We start from the raw sequence: 20,677 nt of genomic DNA, 5'->3' as shown, positions 1-20,677 counted from the left end.
CCCACATAGTAACAAGGCTGGATTGGGAATATCATGGTCCAAGAAGGATCTACTGGCAGGCAGACAGAGCAGTGCTTGCTCTAGGGCCCTTGGGAGGTTCCCCTTTCAAAAGTTAACTAAGAACACCAAGGTATGGCAGGAAGGAGAGGAGGGAGGGGACCCTAGAGCCAGAGCAGGACAGGAGCTGCATGACCACCAGAGGCATCATGGCCACGCTCAAAGCGCTGGTCCTTGTACAGAGACCTACTATTTTATGATTTTAAAAATCATATTCTTAGAATATTCAATCTGCTTTATAAATTTCATCTCTGACTGTAAGCCACCCTGAGCCTTTGCTAGGAAGGATGATGTATATATCTACTAAATAAATATAAGTCAAAGGTAGTAGAAGACCAGCAATAATTTCTGATAGGAGCTACAGCATATCTTTTTATAAAAAAATACCTAACAAATTTGCATGCAAACACAAGTGAATCTAAAATTTATCAGCTAAAAACTACGATTCTAGTTCAAAGATTTTAACGTCAGATAATCTGACCACCTATATAACATAGACCATAGATTTATCCTGCTAAATTTTACACTGAGCACAGCAACTTGTTGTGCATACTGGGGTGCTGAGAGAGTGAGAAGCCAGAACAAAACTTTAGGTTAGGGAAGCACAGAATCACTCCTTAATTACCACCCTAGGAAGAGTTAGTGACTCAGAGGATACACCAGAAAGGGGCAGTAAGAAGGTGAAGTCATGTCTTCTCTCTTACTACATACCAACCATGAGGTTGGCCTGCTACACAGCATGGCATATGCCATGGGTGCCAACCTTGAAGCAGAAGATCTCTGGTACTGCCAAAACAGGGTGATGTATAACAGGCATAATTACCCTAATGAAACACAAAAACAAAGTATGCTTGATGAAGGTGTTGGGGCAGGTTAGAGGAAAAGTGTTTATGCCTAGGATGAATAATACAAACATCCCATTGATTTCAACAGCACTTCATACTCTGCTGTCATAAACAATTCCAACCTTTTGTTAGAATTTTGCTTGATATGACTCTTCCCGTCCAATGTCTACATAATTAAATAGCATGTTCATGCAGGGTATCATAGATATAAAATATTCTGGCCTTTAAGAAAGTACTGGCACATTCTTTTATTTTATTAAGAAATGAAACACACATGTTCAGTTAAAAAAGTTGGAAAAGTGTGCACATAATCCTTATGGGGAGAAGGAAAGGAGGCAGTGTTGTTCCCTACAGATACACATACATAGGATATAATAATTCATCTGCTCTCAAAGTAAACCGTAAACTACAGTTGTGTGGGTGTGCCTCTTTTGTATATAGATTTCAATCCCTTTTTTTGCACAAATAAAAACAGATGCTTCACATAGCGAAAATGCTCGTTAGTCATGCTGGGATCCTGATTCAGGATCCCGCTTATAGCCAGATCCTATCATGGTTATTTCCAAGCAGTTTCCCTCTGGTTTCGATTTTGCATGGTACTGACCAGCCCTACAGGACATTCTATCCTCTGAAGACCAGGAAGTGCATGGGAGGACTCCTTTAAAGGGTGATTAAAGAGGGGAAAAGGAAGGATAAAGAATTCTGCAGGTTTCTTCTGAGACTAATCAATGAGATCTCTGCTCTGGAATGTTTCTATATGCAGAAAACTCATTTAAAAACCCTGTCAAGCAGGACGATCACAGGGTCTGTTTGTTTCACTGAACAGCATTCATTAAAATGTACAGAAACCTAGGTAACTGCCACATGCTTTAAGATAAACATCTATCCTCAAAATATTTAATTAAACTCTCTTTCCACTCAAAGGAAACAGCTGGAGAGAGAGACCAAGTACACATGATACAAGCATTCTTACTATTTACATTGATACTCCTTATTCATCCTTAGGTGATAATAAAATAGGTTGTGCTTTGGATAATAAACCTCTGACAAGAATGCCCAGGATAGTAACACGCAAACCATATGGTCTGAGCCTGCCAACATTTACACACCTAAATAACTTTATGCATATGGACAGTTCTGTTAAAGGGATGCTTCAGTAAGTGAAGTCAGTCACAGATGAGTAAAAACTGAAAAAAGTGGTGTGTCTCATCTGGGTGGCTGGTGCAGAAAGAACAATGCTGCCAACTAGTGAATTTACTCTTTTAGCTCAAGTGATAGACATCCATGTTCTGGTCTGAACACAATACAGATAGCAGGCAAGGTTCTTTGAGTAGATGTGATATCTTTTATTAGACTAACCGAGTAGTTGGAATAAAGTTCTTAGTAAGCTTTCAATCACCCTTATTCAGGCATAGGAAGTGAACAGCAAAGACTTCCTATGCCTCAAGAAGGGTAATTGCGCCCCAAAGCTTTATTCCAACTACTTGGTTGGTCTAATAAAAGATATCACATCTACTCAAAGAACTTTGCCTGACAATATAGGCATGGCATTTTAATTTATTGTGGGGAAATTCTGCTGAAGTTATCTCTATATACCTTGGTAAAATTACCTAACAATAAAACTAAAGTTCCTTGTCTTCACAGTGTTTTACCTTAGGTTAATTGGTCTGCTCTAACTGTCCCAAAGCAGTAAAACAGCTTTTTAAGTAGTGAAGATGACAAGCCCAAGGTATGCATCACCAATGCCAACCTCCTGGGCAGCTGTGAAACCAATTTTTAATGAGCACTGATATGATCAGCCAAATTATAATTGCAAATAGCTTTTTGGTTAGACCTTGATGCATCTGGATCAAGTGGAAATTTTCAGTTTGAACTTTTATAAAATTATACCTATATTTTTAAGTTAACATGTCTCTAAGCTGACAGATATACTTCAGCTCTGTAATAAGTTTAATTTATATTTGCTTTAAGATATTTATACAACTAAATGTTATGTACAATTTGTGAAAAGGAATATTTTAAATTCAAATTACTTTGAATACAGAAATATAAGCCTCATAATCTGATGCTGTAAACATTTATGCACAATTCACATTACTACTTCTCTGCATGTATATAAATATTTGCAAAACTGGTCCCCAGATTCATGAAAAAATAGACAATTTAGTCCTCTAATCAGAAAGTATTTTCTAGTTTTTGCAATGCAAGGAATCATCTCATTTTTCCCTAGGAGCTGAAGTAAGCATAATTATCAGCTTCTTTACCTAAAGCCTTATATTTCTGTGAATAGACAGAGTGAATACATAAGTCCTCCAAGACCAGTATGTATGAAACAGCCACTAGAGTTCTATTTGACCAGACCACATTATCCCTGCAACATTTTTCCTCTATCATTTTATCAGCATTAAGGGATTTGTTCTGAAATGTTATATTTAGGTAAGATATGGCTTCCTTTTCCATCAGGCTATATTGGTTTTCTATTTTGTTTTGTTTTGTTTTTAAATAGAGCATTACAAAATTACATTTTTAAGTTTTAAGTGCTAATAGGTGGGTTTTGAGTAATTTCTTCTTAATGCAGTCCATATGCATTTCTACTTATTTGTCTTTTACAGAGCAGGAAGTAACAATATGGATTTGATTTTTTTTCTCCAAGATAACCATTTCTGAATGAAATACACTGAATACTACAGTGCAGTATTAAGATGATGAAATATGTAATGAGGAGAATATTTTCATTAAGGGATGGGTTCTGCAATTCTTATGAGTAGCACTTATCACAAAATTGTTCAAATCCTATTGCAATCAGTGACCTGATCTTTACTTTTAGTGAGTACTTAGAAATTAAGCCACTTATTCCTTCTAAAAAGAGATGGAGAGAAACAAATTTCAACTATATTAAGTAATATTACACTAACAAACTCATAAAACTCTTTAGAAATGCTACAGCATTCTAGAAAATCCTTGTGATCTTGCTTTACTTCATACCATTATCTCTGTCTCTATTGATTAATCAAGAGAGAGCAATAGAAATTTGCAGGAAATAATTTACATTAAAAACAAATCTCCCCTCCCCCCATTGGTAAATTACCAAGATCAGCAGGGCCGGTCCAAGGTTAAGTGGCACCCTAGGTGAATTGTGTACCTCGGTGCCCCCACCACTTCCAACATAGAGGAAAATAAGAAGTCTAGAATGAATTTTTACATGTACTTATTTGATATTCAAAATGAGCACTAAAACAATAACAACAAAACATTTTTATCGATTGTTTCACACTTTTCATTAACCCTAACACAATTATAACAGCTGGCCAGGGCTGTTATTTAGAATGATATTCCTGTTATTTTGTTCTGCATATAATTTTGGCGCCTCCCCCCAAATTTTGGCACTCTAGGCGACTGCCTAGTTTGCATAACGGTTGGACCGGCCCTGAAGATCAGTCATGATTTCTACTGAGGATTACAAGCATGCTTGTAATTTAAAGTATTTTATCTTCAAGATGCATTACAAATACTGTGGCATACCCTTAGTCCCACCATAACATTTCTGTTCCTGCTCTGGAAGATCTCTGGATTACCAGCAGGAAGAGTGTCTGTCTCATTTCTGTTAACCATGAGCAAGTTATGGCTTTTACAAATCTGTTCACTATTTACAATTAGTTGGGCCTTCTCTGTGAATCAAAGAGAGCTGTGACAATGCTTCTCCTGTTATATTTATTCACATTAGCATTTGCAATATTTTTGCTTTCCCTGAACATTTTTGTGAACAAGAGCATACACAAACTCATAAATAATTCATAAAGAGGTTCTAAATAGCAGCAAAGTATACTGATGGGTTTTATTCATTTGAATAGTTAGAAAGATTATTTTTGTTCTGTCTGCTTATCTCTAGATACAACTATACTGCCAACCTTCCTATCTTTTCACTGGAATCTCTTCTCCCTTTCAAATTCTTCAGCATACAACCGGTCCCGCCCTACTGCTTCTCTCCATTGCTCAAATGCAAAGTATTCTATCAATGCAAACTTCCACTGATATTAGCAATAAGTTAGTAGCAAACCCAGATATGCTGGGTTCTTGGTTGTAGTCATGTTGGTCTAAGTTGCCACACTTTTAGCTTCCCTCATTCCTTGGAGTCAGACCAGCAGAGACTCCCTATGTCTGATGAAGGGTGACTGTGCCCGAAAGCTTGCTAAGAACTTTCTTCCAACTGCTCAATTAGTCTAATAAAATATATCACATCTCCTCAAAGAACCTTGCTGGCCAAAGACAGGTATGGTCTTGTTTGCATCATCACTGAATATACTCACAGAGTGAAATTCTGAGAAGCTTACATAGTTTTTAACAACAAAAGTAATGACTATAGGCATTTTCCCAATAATATATTGCCAAGATTTTAACAATGGGATTCCTAAAGTTTTCCATCTTAATCTGTGATACATGTGACATTTCCTGAGTAAAATACTCTTTCCAAAAAGAATCTACCAGCTCTATATTCCCTGCCCAACGCAATGTTCCCACTGATAAATCAAGGCAGACCTACTACCAATCACATTTCCTTTTTGCTGAGATCCTTCAAGCTGGCTCCCTTACCTGGCAGCTGTTCCCTGAAGCAGTGGTAGTTCATGGATTGTTCTGTGGACTCTGCTGGCAGCAATGTTGGCAAGCACTAAGATCTTCTCTAAAGCACTTCAAGATTGGCTGTGTTACAAGGGGCAGAACTTCGTCATCTTATCCGTGTTAAAGGGCAGAATAAACAGAGAGTAAAATCCTGTGAATCCAAGTTATTCATCTGTAACTTGATCCTTTCATTTCCTTCACAGAATAGAAATAATGTATAACACTCAAACTTCCATATGTTTAACCCACTATGCTACCTTTCATCTGTCAGAGCCCTTCTCAAATACTTTTACAGAATAAGGAATGACTGCTGTTTTTCCTGTAAAAGAGTGGTGGAGCAGAGTGCCATTGAAGCAAGTATTAAGTGCTATATTATGTAAATATTTAATGTGCCATGGGAAACTACATTTTTTAAAATGCTGAAGAACCTGACTAACCAGACTAATGTGGCAGGGTGGGGGGAAATCTTTCCACAAGAAAACTTTAAGGAAGAGAAAATACAAGAAAAAACAAAACCTAGAACTCTTGGCAGCCACTACAAACCTTTGCTTTTCAGTTAGAAAGTAGTAGTGATTAGTAGTTTAAGTGACAAATATTTAATATAAATATTAAATTGAAAATTTTCTTATTCAGCCTTTTTAGACTATTTTGAAAGTGAGCTATACAAGGCATAAAATCAGAGCATTTGAAGAAGAGCATCTGAACTCTAGCATATTTGCAACTGAACCATATAAAGTTCAGATAAGGTTCTTCGGGTAAATTCAATATCTTTTTTTGGATATCAGATTTACCCCCCCAAAAATATCGGATTTATCCAAAGAATCTTGTCTGCCTATGTCCTTAGACCAACACAGCTACAACCTACACCCCTGAAATATATAACATTCAGTTAATTTATGCTTTCTCTGACATTAGATAGTCAACAGCAGCTCTAATCTGTTGCTTTCTGGCAGAAGCTACAACTACTGAGGCACTGAATGAATGAACTCAGTCTGAACTTTGGACTCTGTCTCAATGGTCTAAAGGGAGGACAGCCTCCATTCCTTCATACTCTTGTCTAGGCCTATGCACTGAAGGTCTTGGTGTGATGGTTGCAGGACTCCGTAAGGGGTATAAAGAACCGGACACATTAAATATTTACAGAATACAGCACTTAATACTCAGTTCAGTGGCATTCTGCTCTATCATTCTTTTTAGATAAAAAAACAGTTATTCCTTTTTCTATAAAAGCAGTATTTGAGAAGGGTATTGAGTAGCGAGCAGTATCTGACAGATGAGAAGTAGCGTAATGGGTTAATCATACAGAAGTTTGAGCATTCTGCATGATTTCTATTTTGTGAAAGAAATGAAAGGATCAAGTTACAGATGAATAACTGTCAGATTGACAGGATTTTACTCTATTCCACCCTTTAACACAGATGAGATAATGAGGTCCCGCCCCTTGTAACACAATCTTTAAGTGCTTTAGAGAAGATCTTAGTGCTTGCCAACATAGCTGCCAGGAGCAGGAGGGAGGATAATAGTTCTAGGACAGCCTCCACTCCTCCATACTCTTGCCTAAGTGTATGCACTGAAGGTCTTGGTGTGATGGTCACCGGACTCTCCATAAGGAGCATAAGGAACCTGAGGCAGCTACCAAGGTATCCAAGCAGCCCTATTCAGCCTACTTGCCTCTCTTGAGGAAGGCCCTAGAAAAAGTGGGCCAAAAAAGCCATGCCCCAACCCAGTCTATCCTGGCCAAAAATGAAAACGAATTTATACTGTAATATATTTTTCAGCAATTTTCCAATCAGAACATGCATTAATTAGATATTTACACAAAGTCTCTCTCTAAACCAGTTAGTCTTTCTGCTCCTTTTGATGAAAGACTCACCTGATTTGGATTTTTCCTGTCTACAAACATGACATGAAAACGTTACTAATAGCTATGACCACGTACAAAACAACTAGCCTTTGGTCTTTACATAAGCTTTTTAAAATTAAATAATATTATGCCTGTTGGAAAGTCTCCTAAACCCTGCAACTTGGAGAATGAGAGGGGAGCATTAGAGGGCTGCAAGGCAGTACAGGCAGCTGAGCAAGCACTGGCTGAAGAGAAGTAAGCAGCCAGGGGAAGCTACAGATAGGAGTTAAAAGGGGACTGCTTGAGAGCTAGCTGCATGGCCACAGGCAGCTAAGGCTCCAGGTAGGTAAGAGAGCAATGACTTCAGCTCAGTGGCTTAAGCTGCAGCACCTGAGAGCTGCCTGTAGTAGGTCAGAGCAGCTGGGTAGTGGGCTAAGAAGAAACCCCTGGGCAAAGTTGAGGCTTTATCACCAGAAAGGGTGGAGCCCCAGCATACTAGGAACTCAGCTTCTGAGACAGAGAATTTAGTCTGGTCCTGATATCTGCTGAGGCTGGAACTATTAGCCTGTGCTGCTAGAGAGGGGAAACCAGGCAATGCAGATACCAGGGTAAGATGCAAGAAGTCAGCAGGTAGAGGGTAGGAGTTTGCTGGGACCTTGTTCCCTGAAGCAGGGAACCCCAGAGGGCACCTTAGTTTGAGTAGTGGCAGGTATAGTATTGGACGTCTGAGTGTAGCTATAAGGGCAGTAAAAGCCATGAGTGGGGTGCCTTGGGAGGCAGCCTGTGTTATATGGACTGAGCCCTGCAAGTGTCTGGGACCCAGCAGGCTGTGTGAGGCTGATGTCAAGTACTTTAGAGCAGGGGTGGGCAAAATATGGCCCATGGGCCAGATCCAGCCCGCCAAGCACTTCCCTCCAGCCTGCAGAGCCTCTTCAAAACCCATGTAATGGCGGCTGCCTCGCTAAAAGGCTCCAGCGGCACCAGCCACTGGCTGCAGCACCTCAGGCTGTTTCCTTGGGTTCCTCGCAACCAACCATGACCTCAGCCCGATTCAGCTGGCCTCGCTCCGCCCTGCCCCAGCTCAGGCCATGTTTGCAGCTGGAGAGGGGCGGGGGAGCTGGGCCAGAACCTGTGGTGCCGGTAAGGGGAGAGAGTGTCTGGGCCGGGTTCTGCTTTGCTGCACGGGACTGGAAAGGGCCCTGCCCTGCAGGTAAGCCCAGGAAAGTGGCTGCTGGGCAGGCGTTCCCTGTGCCGTGCTGTGCAGCTTGGGCCATGCAGGGTCGGGATGGGCCTGCACTGGGGAGGGGAAGCAGCAGCTGCGCCGCAGCTCTGGCCCAGTCAGCATGAGGGAGGAGAGGTGGCGGCGGAGCTGTATGCTGCTCGGGACAGGATGAACCCAGCTGGAGAGGCAGGAGCTCAGCTGCATTTTCCCCCTACCTGCGCCAGTCAGTCCCGAGCGGCACATGGCTCCACCGCCACTTCTGCTGGCTGTGGAAGACCCGGCCTGGTCCGTCCCATCCGGAGCATCATGCGGCTAACGCCAGCTTCCCAGGTGCTGCTGGGGATGGGACGAGCCCGACTGGGTCGGCACTGGCCAGCAGAAGCAGTAGCGGAGCCTCCTTTTGGGACCAGCTGGCACAGGTAGGGGGAAAGTTCAGATGCCCCTGAAACCCCATTGCTAGGGCAGGATGTTAGAGGGGTCACAACCCCTTGCTACCTGGTAAGTTGTGCAAGGGGAGGGACTTACGGTGGCAATGGTCAGGGGGTGGGACATCCGGTCCCAAGATGGCAACCACAGGGTGGGGAAAATGAAGGGGCAGGGCTACCCATGCAGCCCTCGACAGCTCGCCAAAACTCATCAAGCAGCCCTCCGCCTAAAATAATTGCCCACCCCCACTTTAGAGGTAGAAGATAGCAGCTAGCCCTGAAGAACTGAGGACTCAGGGCTGAACCCAGTACAGGGCTAAGGGGAAGGTCTAGTGGTCCAGCCAGGGTCAGGGACCCTGTGGGCCAGAGCATCAGACCAGAGACCTTGGTGCATGACAAGACAAGTAATATCTGCATGGCTGTGGCTATGGAGGTAGCTAGAGGCCATGATGATAGCCCTTAAGACAACTGGACCATGGGGCCACAGTTAGGGTCTAGTTTCAGAGACCTGATGTTTGGAGGGTTCGGAGCCCCAGAGGGACTGAGCTTGGAGGGGTTGGAGCCCCAGAGAGAAATGCATAGGATCCAGAGTCTGACTAAGAGTAGCATCAATAGAATCACTGCAGGGCTTGGAGTGGGGACAATCCCCCAATGTAAGATAACATTTAATACTGAGGCATGGCAGATGAGAAACTGAGGAGTTGCAGTAGGGCAGGATTAAGGTGGCCACCAGGGGGCGCCAGGGCTGGTCCTGTCACAGTGCCCATTAATCATTGAATTGCTGCACAAAGACTGGCACAGCAAATGGGGCTTTTATGTCAATCAGGTGACAGCACTGTAGAGAAAAACCTTTCTCTGAGTTCATCCTGTTAAGTACAATATTACTGTGGGTAAAAACCAGGGCCCAGTTGTGCCTCCTGATTCATGTGTCAGTAGTACTGAGTACACACAGAAGAGGGGGCAACGGTGTCTTCAGTGTTCCCAGTGGAGAAGAGGACACCTCTTGAGACCTGGGATAAAATCCAGTCTTACTGTTGTGAACAAGAGATTCTTAACTGACCTTAATGGGACCAAGATTTCATTCTAGAAGTCCAGACAGGGATCAGGGCATCTCATTTTTGCTGCAGAGACTTTGGGACAGAAAACAAACACAGTGGGAAAACTAAACTATATGAGCAAGCTGGTATGTTTCAGATATTAATATAATTCTCCAGGGAGCAGTCAATATACACATCCCGTAATAAAGCACAATCAGGCAGAAAGGAGGGATTCTTGAGTAAAGCATATATGGTAAACTAAATAAAAGATTCCACACACAAACAGTTGCTTTACTTAGATAAATTTGTGAGGGGAAAAATCTATGCTTGGTGATAGTTCAGGTTACAGAAGGACATACTGTAGCAGAAACCCCCTTTTCCTCTTGCCTGCAGTTGCTCTCCCCTCCTTGGGTATGTTTTTCCTCTTCTACCTTTTCTTCCTTCCTCTTTCTTTCACTTTAAGATAAGGAATTGTGTTTTAAAATTTGTATGTGTGCATTTTGTATCTCCCCTTGTATTTTGGTATTTTTATCTATTTGTGTGCCGTGGCATTACTTTTGTAGCTTATATTTTATACTCCTCACCTTTCAACTTTCAACTAAGTGTGTTCAGTTTCAGAAGTAAGTTATACATTGTAACAATGTTAACAAGGGCAGGAGTCAAACTGCCGCTTCCCTGTATCAGCCCGGCCCCTGAAAGAGCGAGTGAATCAGTGATTGAATGCGTAACACAGTAGCAGGCAGCGATTAACACCTAGGAAAACCGTAGATCAACCAGCAGAAGAAATCAATAGAAGATAATGTAGCAACCAGGAAATCTCTAAAAGTCACTGTTCAAGGGCTAGAAGCCCTGGTCTGAGTTAATCAACGCCAGGGACCAACTTTGAACATCTCCAGATCGGCCGCTCCCAGAGCCCTATTCAAAATTCATCAACAGACTCCCAAACCTGCACGTACATGCAGACGACCCCTGGGACTGACAGATGCCATCCAGTAGCCACCGAGGGGGAAGTCCCATGAGGGTCAACGACCCCTGGATTGGGCAAACCTGAAAACTGGGGAGTCACCAAAGTCTGCCAAGGACAGATAAAAAAGCAGTGAAAAGTGACCCTCAGCGGCACCCTCTTGATCTCCAACTTGACCAGCACCCGACCTGTCCAGCCAGAAGGACCAGCCAGCGATCCCCTTCTGGAGGATAAAACCACACTGGAAGAAGCCTCGACTGGCCATCGACGGCAGACTCCAGCGCCTGTGGGATAGGTATACCTGACTCTTGTAGCTTGCTACTGTGTGCACGCGCGCGTGCACGTATTTGTGTGTGTGTGTGTGTGTGTGTGTGTGTGGGGACCAGCCCCAAGTTTTATGATTTAACTTCATTACAGTGCTTCAATCCGCCTAATAAACCAGAATTTTAAGGATCCCGAGTTGGACATTTGTAGCCAACAATACCACATTCACATAATAGCTTGAAAGCACATCATGAAGAAGCTAAAAGGAGAAAACTTTCTTTCTGTTTTCATATGGCCTCCAATATAGTGATTAATGTGCCACAAAGCACAATAAGCCTTTCATGTCAGTCTCCAACAGATACCTAAAAACAAGGTGTACTCTAGCTTCATACTTGTATTCTAATGCCAAACCCGAACAGTGACTTCATGTATTTTCATCTTAATTACATCAACAGAGGAGCAGGTTGACCACCACACATTTCATTTATTTGGGAAGCTATCTTACTTTAATAATGTTAAAAGCTGAATTTGGATAGCTTTTTGTAGGTTTGTTATGTGATGTTATAGACATCACCATGGGAATTGTTTCTCATTTTTCAGGCATTAAATGCATGGGTCAAGAAGCTGTTTAATAATGTATGTATTTCATAGACCAATACTTTTGATGTTACAAAAGTCACAGACATTATGGGTACAGATGCTACTAAAGCAACAAACAATAGAGATAAAGGAAGTTCAGCTTTCTATGTTATACATTACAGAACTTGAGTTGCACCATGCATCCTAACACAGACAAACTTTCTTGTGTTTCCTCATTCTGTTCAAATGCTTATCTTGTTAAAATATACACCTGTGGTGAATTTATAGTCTCAAAGTCTTCAGCTGTGTTTTGAAAAATGTACTTTCTTACATCAGGTGCAACAGGCTTAATTTCTTTAGCTTGCTCCTAACGCTTTCAAACCGAGAGCCCTCTTCCTGACTTGTTCCTGCCAGGCCAGGCTTGTCTAATATCTTCCCCTCCCCTTCAGTCACACAGAGCAAATCCTCTGAAACTGTGGAATACAAACAATCAAAGAAAAATCCTTCCAATTATATGGGTAGGGGGAAAGCGGGAAATAATTACAAGGCCAGTTACATTTGCTATAAGTAAATATTCTTACATATAGTTCAAGTGTTAATCCTTGATTTTTTTTTAAAGTGTAGCAGTAAAAACCTCAGTTTTGGCATTAGCTATCCTTTCAGGTTTGGCAAATCTTCAGGTGCAAACCAGACCTTTGAATCCTCAGCATCCAAGCCATCATTTCCTATGAAATTACAGGGCATGAGTGCCAAAAAGCATCAAGATGAAGTGGCTTAAAGGATACTATAAACTGTATTTGAACAAGGATGTTCTTTTTCTGGGGAAAAAAGAACATTCTACTTGTCATTACTAATATAGGTGAAGTTTCCATGAGTGTATTAACACATCTTATTCAGAATCTGTATTTATTCTTTGTAAAAGCTTTATGTTTGTTCAACCTCTTAATGCTATTTGTTCAAATTGCAAAAATTGTAACTATACATCATAAAATTAATTTGACCCTAATTAAACCCTTGTCATTTTTTCATTGAAAGGATTTCCCATATCTCTCCCAGTTCTACTGACTTTTTGGGACTTGTCCTTTTTCAAAAAATAAGCTATCATATCCATGGCTACTAGTAGCGTATTTTATCAAGGGGTTCTTCCTATAGTAATCAACTTTGGATGGTGACCTAAAGAGTCAATATCGTGTCTGTGGGTAGCCTAACTTGTACCTCAATCTTGAAAAATTCTACTTGCTGTTTTTGTATCTACAATATTTACAGTGAGGTCCCCATACCCTCTCCAGTACTTCTGGCTCACTTTTTCATACATTTACCTTAGTTCAAATAGTTAGGTACCACTGATGAGGTATTTTGCCATACTGTTCTTTAATGGTTACACAAATTCATGAGGTTTTGGCCTTCCCTTTGATATGTTTGGAGTGTTCTAGAATAGTTTCCTATGTTAAATCCTTTCCCATTTTTCTAGAAGTATTGGCTTATTTTCCACCTTTTTCAGGTTGCTGACCCCTGTATAATTCAAGAATTGTTATGATCACTGCACCTGTCTGGCCTCGTGGAGCCACTCTCTTGCCGCTTTGGAGCATGCACCCAGTGTCGGCCGCAGGGTGTGTTCCGGTGATCTTGACCTTGGGTCATGATCACCCCGGAGGCCCCGATACTCGCCTGCCGTGACTTCGTCTTTTCCTTCAGTGTTGGGGCTCCTTCTTGCCACTCCTTGCAGACGGGGCGCTGCCCTTAGCAGGTGTTCTTGGGGCTCCACCTCCCCTACACCCCAGCCATGTGCCAACCCTCAGAACGGCCAGATGTTGGATCACTGACTCACCCTTCTGATGTCTTCACCTGCCTCCTCTTCTCTTCACTCATCACCTGGCCTCTTTCTGTGAGAGACGACCACAGGACTTTGGATCATCCCAGCCAAAGCACCAAGTCTTCCTTCACTACACTGCTACCTGCTGTGCTGTTTTGGCTCCTCCTGGCCTGTGGAGGCTGTCCTTGGCCCCTCTCCCTGCTTCAGGGCCCTGCAAAAACTCAAAACGATTTAAGAAGAAAGAAAAAGGAACAACTGGGGTACAGGGCTGCAGCCCACCCCGCTCAAGTCCAGTGTCTGTAGCTCCAACGTCCCTCGACGCCTTTCTCCTTGGCCTGGCTGCCCTGCCAGGCCAGCATGATGCCACCTTCAATAAATCCTGGACCCCTCCGTCGGATCCCTGTCTATATTGTTCCCCAGCTGCCAACACAGTCTGTGTGCAGCCTGGGGAACAGCCTTGCCTTCTGGTCCCAGTAGTGCTGCCCTCCTCTCCATTTCCCCACTGCCAGCTTTTAAATCAGCCAGGCAGCAACTTTGGATGACGTCATTGGCTGGCAACGTTCCCAGCCAGCAATAAAAGCGGCTGATGAACTGCATGGGCGATTCAGCTTGTGCGGCTCGTTCAGCTCCATTTTTCATTTTTGTTGGTAAAATTTACAAATGACACAAATGTGTAAGTGAATGTGAAACAAATAGGAAGAGTGAAAAAGTAGAACAGTTGAAGTAAAAGGAGAGGAAGAAAGGGTCAGATGTATTTAAGGAGAAGCAAGCAGCGAACACAAAGGCTAAGTACAGACAGTCAAAGAGTCCATGGCTGAACTGATTCAATCTTCACAAGTTAGTTTAAGCTGCATAGATTGAACTGATATGCAAGTGAAGAGACATTCACTTTTGATTCTGGAAATGTAGCCACACGCCTGCAGTGGCCCAGGGCAGTAGCCAGGGGGGTGCTAGAGCATACCTCCCTGCTCAGCTGGAGCAGATAGCTTGGGCCAAGGCTAGCCCACCCAACTTGCAAGGTGGGGATTGTGGGGACGTGCAAAGCATCCTGGGATGCTGGGGAACTGAGAGTTAACTTGGATTTGGAGGGGATCCGGGACAGAAGTTCAATTAACCAATTTAACCTAAATCAGTTAAGTCTGATACATCCATCCAGGTTTATCTTAAATTGATTTTGGTCATTTTGAAAGCACTTTGTGCACTGGACTTCTGTTGTGCTACAGATTTGAACTGGTTTCCAGTCACTTATACCAGTTTATATGTAACTTCTGTCCCTAGCCTACATTGTATACTTTCCCTAGCCAAGAGGTAACAAACAATACTTGGTATTACAGGAATCATCTTTTGTTTGTAGTGGCCTAGAAAAGTGAGATCTTCATCCAAGATTAAGATTCTGAATCAGTACAATAATAAAGAATAATAAATAAAAACACATTTCCAAATTTCAGACTTCCTGACATTTTAATATGTTTTTGTACATATGTACATACATATGTGCTTGAAATTCCAATCTACCCTGTGCAAAGAAAGAAATCAAGCTCCTTTATGTATAGTTTTTGCCTTTTTTTATAAGCTATAGAAGCAGCATGCTGTATAGAAAAGAACAGGAAGGACAATTTCTGAGTTTTAAGCCCACTTCTGCCATTTCTTATAGCATTAGGAATGTACTTCACTGCTCTGCTCCTCAGTTTTCCTGGCTGTAGAACAGAGATAAGACTCACTCACCTTACATGGAAGCTTACATGGAAGCTACTAACATAAAAACTAAGGTATTCATTTTTCCCGGTGACACATTTCCCCTAACTTTTTGACAAAGTTGGCAATAAAACTGGCTAAACAGCAACAAAATCTGTTGTTATAATGCTGAATGATGCCTACATTATATCAACAGTCATGTTCTCTCCAATACTGAAAAAACACTAAAGCTGCACTATAAAAGTTTTATTAAATAAGAAGGCACTTTCTATAGCTGAAGTACAAAAAGAATTTGCTTTCACTTGTTTTTGGCTGCTGTTTTCTACCAGCAGATGACTTCCATCAGTATTCCACCATGAATCTAAGACGGTAAAATACAATGTAGCAGAAGTAGTTGCAATATTAACCCTTCAACCCCACTCTACATTTGCTCAGCCTGATATGTTTGACTAAATAGGAAACTGAACTGCCTCCTGGTCTCTTTCCAATGATTCTGCAACAGACAGAATTGTTCTGCAGTGTTTTTCAAGACAAGGGCTGACCAAAATATGGCTTAATTCATTTTTAGTTAAATTATAAAACATGAGAAATGAAATTGAAAGACAACAGGCATGACAGAAGTTGATAGGACATTAGATTATATTGTAGAGATTCACATCCCTGCATGTATGAAGCACTAAGGAAAACATCTCCCTATGAAAATGAAATTGATAAGGATGTTTGCTTTGTTATGATGGTAAGATTTACTTTTGGGCCCATAGAGCAGAAGAAAATGTCTTCAAAGTTTCCACAATTGTGTCCTTCAATAAACTACAGAAGAAAATCAGTTATATTTTAGGAAATGAGAAGATTTATATTTGTCTCTGCTATTGGAGAGATTTATATACTCATATATATAATTTATTGTTTTATAGAACAGGAGGCAAAGAGGGGAGAATAGAATAAAGAGGAAAATTAATGAGGTGAAGAATAACTATAAGTACTTTTCTTCATTTATATTACTTCATAGTGTAGAGTTATATTATTGTACATAACCATTACAGGCCAATTGTGCTGGGTGCAGTACCTACACAGGAAGAAACGAGACTGGAGAAGAGTGCACTTCTACAGACGATCTTGAAGACTAAGAGAAAGACGTGCTGGATTCATAATTGGGCTAGGCAGCTAGTGAAGATCTCTGATAAATTTAAAAAGCACCAATTCAATGGATACAAAGGCTAAAAGGTTCAGCACAGGACAGGGAGAAATAACTAGAATAATGGAGTAAGAACTAGGAAAAATGTATGCTGATCAATCAGGTCAACTGTGAATTCATTTTCTAAAAGAAGAAATAGAATTCTCACCAGCAGGCAACTGGCCTGACACAAGGAAAAAAGGTATGAATTAGTTCATCTTCTATGTGGTTAAACTAGCATCATATCCAAAAGATGTTTTCATGATTATAGCAACACATATACAGGACAAAGGAGACAATGAGGCCCAAGAGTTCAAGTTCAAATAGAACATTTAGTTTCTTGAAGAGGGTCCAAAAGTTAGACTGGAGTCACAGGATGAAGCAAAAACAATAGAACAAAGAACAAACTATCCCAAGCAAGTGAAAAGGATGCAATGCTGAATGGTTAAGATGACGATCACTTATACTAAGGCTAAGTACAGTCAGAAAGCCCAAGGTTGAATCAATTCAGTTTCGCAGGTTAGTCTAAGCTGCATAGATTGAACCAATGAGCAAGTGAACAGACATTTACTTTTGATTCCAGAAATGCAGTCACCTGCCTGCAGTGGCCTAGGCCAGAACCCAGGGAGTGCTAGAGCACACCTCTCTGCTCAGCTGGAGCAGACAGCTAGTTTACCCACCCTGCAACAGGGGTTTGTGGGGGAGGTGCAAAGCATCCTGGGATGCTGGGAGACTGTGAGTTAACTTGAATCTGGAGGGGATCTGGGACAGAAGTTCAATAAACTGATTTAACCTAATCAGTTAAGTCTGATACTACATCCGGTTTATCTTAAACCAGTTTTGGCCATTTTGAAAGAGGTTTATGTGCGCTGAACTTCCATTGTGTTACAGATAAGAACTGGTTTCTGATCACTTATACTGGTTTATGTGTAATTTCTGTCCCTAGACTGTACGTCTATGGAAACTATCTTTAAGTCACTGCCCCTAAACCACACCCCCTCCCCCACCACAGAATCCAGTAAAACACACACATATACAAACTATTTTAGTATCATATAGTCTGTGGTATGATCCTAATAAACATTTACATTTTCCTAAACTCTCTTACTAAATCATTTCAAGGGCTTCTAGATAACAAATTACTTGTTTTGAGAGTTTCAGCTTCTCCTGTGATTGACCTTGACACCCATTTCACCATTTTTTGTCTGGTACTAGAAATTTCAGAAACATAATAATGTTACAAATGTAACTACCATTTTGATAGCAACTTGCCTCTAAATAAAATAGAGGTGTCTCTCTAATCAAGCTACAGGAAAAATATTCCTCTAGCTTAATGAAAACCCAATCTGAATTCCAGACCCTGGATCCCTACTCAAGCCAAACTGCAACTGAAATAAAGTGAGCACCACCTGATAAATCCTATTTAATTCTAAAGCAAGGGATGCTTTTTGTGTGCATATAACAGAAGCACACTTGCATGGTAAAATTAGAAACAATCATGAACTTCTATCCTCTCCCACTAATGCGACTTTCTTGCTGAACTTCCTGTCCATAGTTTGCTTTATAATTTATGTAGAAAAAAATCAGTTATGTGAGCTGAAATACTTGTATTAGTAGAAAGTGCAACTTTACAAGGCCGAATAACAGTTTCAACAAAGCTGCATGGTGAAATTTCTGTGTAATAATTTGTGAGATCACCACTGCTCACTTTTTTTTGTCAAACTTCCAATATATCATTGATATTCCAAACTCCTGTCTCCTGCAAGCAACTCATGCTTAGTTTGGTTTGGGACCCAAACACAGCTTGATATGATACACAACCCTGAGCAGAAAACAGCTTAGCTGTTATCTGGGGTAGAAGATGGAAAACCAGAGATGCGTTCATTAACATACTAAAGAGCTGCTCTACCCTCTATTAAGGGGAACAGTATTAAATTTTGTCCCTCCGGGTCACTCCTAGTAGGAAAAATTATTTTTGTCTTCTCATCATTTGTGTTAACAAAGAATACTTTACCATGAGTTCATACTTACCGACAGCTACAACTTTATAAGTATCAAACACTGCTACTGTCTCCACTACTGCTGTTTTTCAACTTGAAAATCAATCCCAATGTAATGAAAATGTCAAAATTCTGTAGTTATCCATAAAATTCTTCATTAGTTTTTCAATATTAATGACAAGAATCCTATTTATTTGATAACATTTAGAAACAGTGTGAAAAGTTGATCCATTATCTTTGATGACTACAGGACCATATCTCATATCTAGTCTTCTCTACTTGAATGTACAACTCACAAAGATAACATCTACACTTTTTGAGTTATTTTATTTCTTATAACAACTACTGCGAAAATAAAAGGCTTTTGGATGCCATGGCCATCAAAATCCCAAACCACAGGACCAGATCCAGATCTAAACCTGGTGTAAAGCAGCTTTGAAACAAATGGTGACGCATCCATTGGCACCATCTTGAGTATCTGACCCATGTGTCTATAAACAGCATTTAGTTCAACAGTAAATACAAAAGTAATTGTTCTGGAGAGTGTCTGTTCGTATAAGGCAGGGGAGGGCAATTATTTTGGGCAGAGGGCTGCTTACTGAGTTTTGGCAAGCCATTGAGGGCCACATGACAGGCAGCCCAGGGCAGATTAATATTAATTTTCTAAATTTTTTAGGGGCCCCGCGGGCTGGATAGAATGGCCTGGTGGGCCACATCCAGCCCCCGGGCCACATTTTGCCCACCCCTGCTATAGGGGCTGATGTATCATCTTGTTCAACATACAGCTCTCTGATTATTTTAGTATCTACCATTCTGGCAGACACAGTTTGCATTTTGAGTGGCAAATCTTTGTACGTTGGGCCAATCTTCTCCCTACTCTGTTTATGCCTTTCCTTTTGATTCTTTTTTTCCCCCTTCTATCTTGCTTAGCTGTCAAATAAAGGCGTATTAAGTCTGGCAAAGAGGAAGCACAAGTTGCTAGCTCTTGAAGCTGATGCCAATTGCACGGTCCAGATCAGCCTCAGGGGATCCTCTCTGTCTGTGTGTTGTGGAAATGCCATTCTTTCCATTTTCCAGAAATACCGAGCCAACTTTATTTCACTTCTCCACCCTTAAAGGCTCCGTACATGTTCTGAGATCCTGGCTACATCACTATGTTCCTCTCTTCATACTTAATGCATTGTGCTATCAAGGGTTTTCTGTATACTTACGCATACCAAAATGCCTTGAATATATGAAAGAATGAAAAGAACCAAATTACTTCCAGACTACCTGCTGAAGAAAATACACTTCTACATGCATTGCTAGCAAGGACATTCATTCCACATTCTTTGTTCCACCTTTGTAATGAAAACTCGGATGCTGTGCTTTAAACTCACAGAACTGGGTTAAATCACACTATGACTGTCTCACTAGCTACTTACCTGTAAACCAGGCATCTTTTGACCCTAGCCTCCCAACCACACACTTCAGGGACACTTTCGTTCATTCATTACATATACAAATATCAAGCCAGCATGTGGGACTTTAAAAGGAATTACATGTTTAAGCGCAGCCTTGGCCTCAGTCATATTATATTACATGATTAATACTAAAAAAAAATGCTGTGTTAGGGGCTGACTTTCAATCTCACCTAAATAAACTCCATAAAAAACGTCCCTGGGTCCGCGGTCTAGTATGACAAGTCAGAAAGTGAGGTATTGTGGGGGGGCGGGGGTCAAGTGAGACTGAAGCACAGAAAGCGGTATCCCTTGCCCCTGCTCCTGCCCCTCCCCGAGAAGAGACATGAAAATCCTGCTACGGAGCAAAGGAAGCTTTCACTTTTTCTTTGCGGCGGAGCCTTGTGCGCTCTGCTGCGAAAGCCCTCCGAGCGCTTGCTGTAGTGAACTTCCTTGATTTCTGGAGGGGCTCCCGCCCCCCGCTCAGATGCCTTTTACTCACCAACATCCCCATCCTCTTCGTCCTCGTCCTCTTCTTCCACTTCCACCAGCACGTCCTGGTTCAGCGCAGCCATCCTTCCCCCGGCTCTGCCCCCAGCCCTCCCCTTCAGGGCCGGAGCAGGCTGGCACACGGGCTGTCCTGGCCCCGGAGCAGGGTCGCTGGAAGGCGGCGGGCGCGTGATGCGGAGCAGCGGCGAGCCCA

The 20,677-nt window shown here is 41.7% G+C and overlaps 1 protein-coding gene across 5 annotated transcripts in view; it reads right to left on the bottom strand.

Annotated features, from left to right (window-relative positions):
- Positions 1 to 20,671, bottom strand: part of ANO6 (anoctamin 6) — a 129,141-nt gene extending 108,470 nt beyond the window's left edge. For 4 of the 5 annotated variants that reach the window (XM_014521836.2, XM_014521846.2, XM_006015931.3 and 1 more), the window contains exon 1: positions 20,477 to 20,671. In XM_014521836.2, coding sequence (XP_014377322.1) covers positions 20,477 to 20,549 — 73 coding nt within the window. In that variant the 5' untranslated portion in view covers positions 20,550 to 20,671. Of the gene's footprint in view, positions 1 to 5,492; positions 5,548 to 20,476 lie in introns of those variants that run through there. The other variant, XM_025208506.1, reaches the window with a different exon arrangement.
- Positions 20,672 to 20,677: the final 6 nt, after the last annotated feature.

The sequence above is a fragment of the Alligator sinensis genome, unplaced genomic scaffold, assembly GCF_000455745.1.
Source record: "Alligator sinensis unplaced genomic scaffold, ASM45574v1 scaffold147_1, whole genome shotgun sequence".
NCBI lineage: Eukaryota > Metazoa > Chordata > Crocodylia > Alligatoridae > Alligator > Alligator sinensis.
Note: the sequence above shows the minus strand (reverse complement) of the source record. Positions and strands in the feature narration are given on the sequence as shown.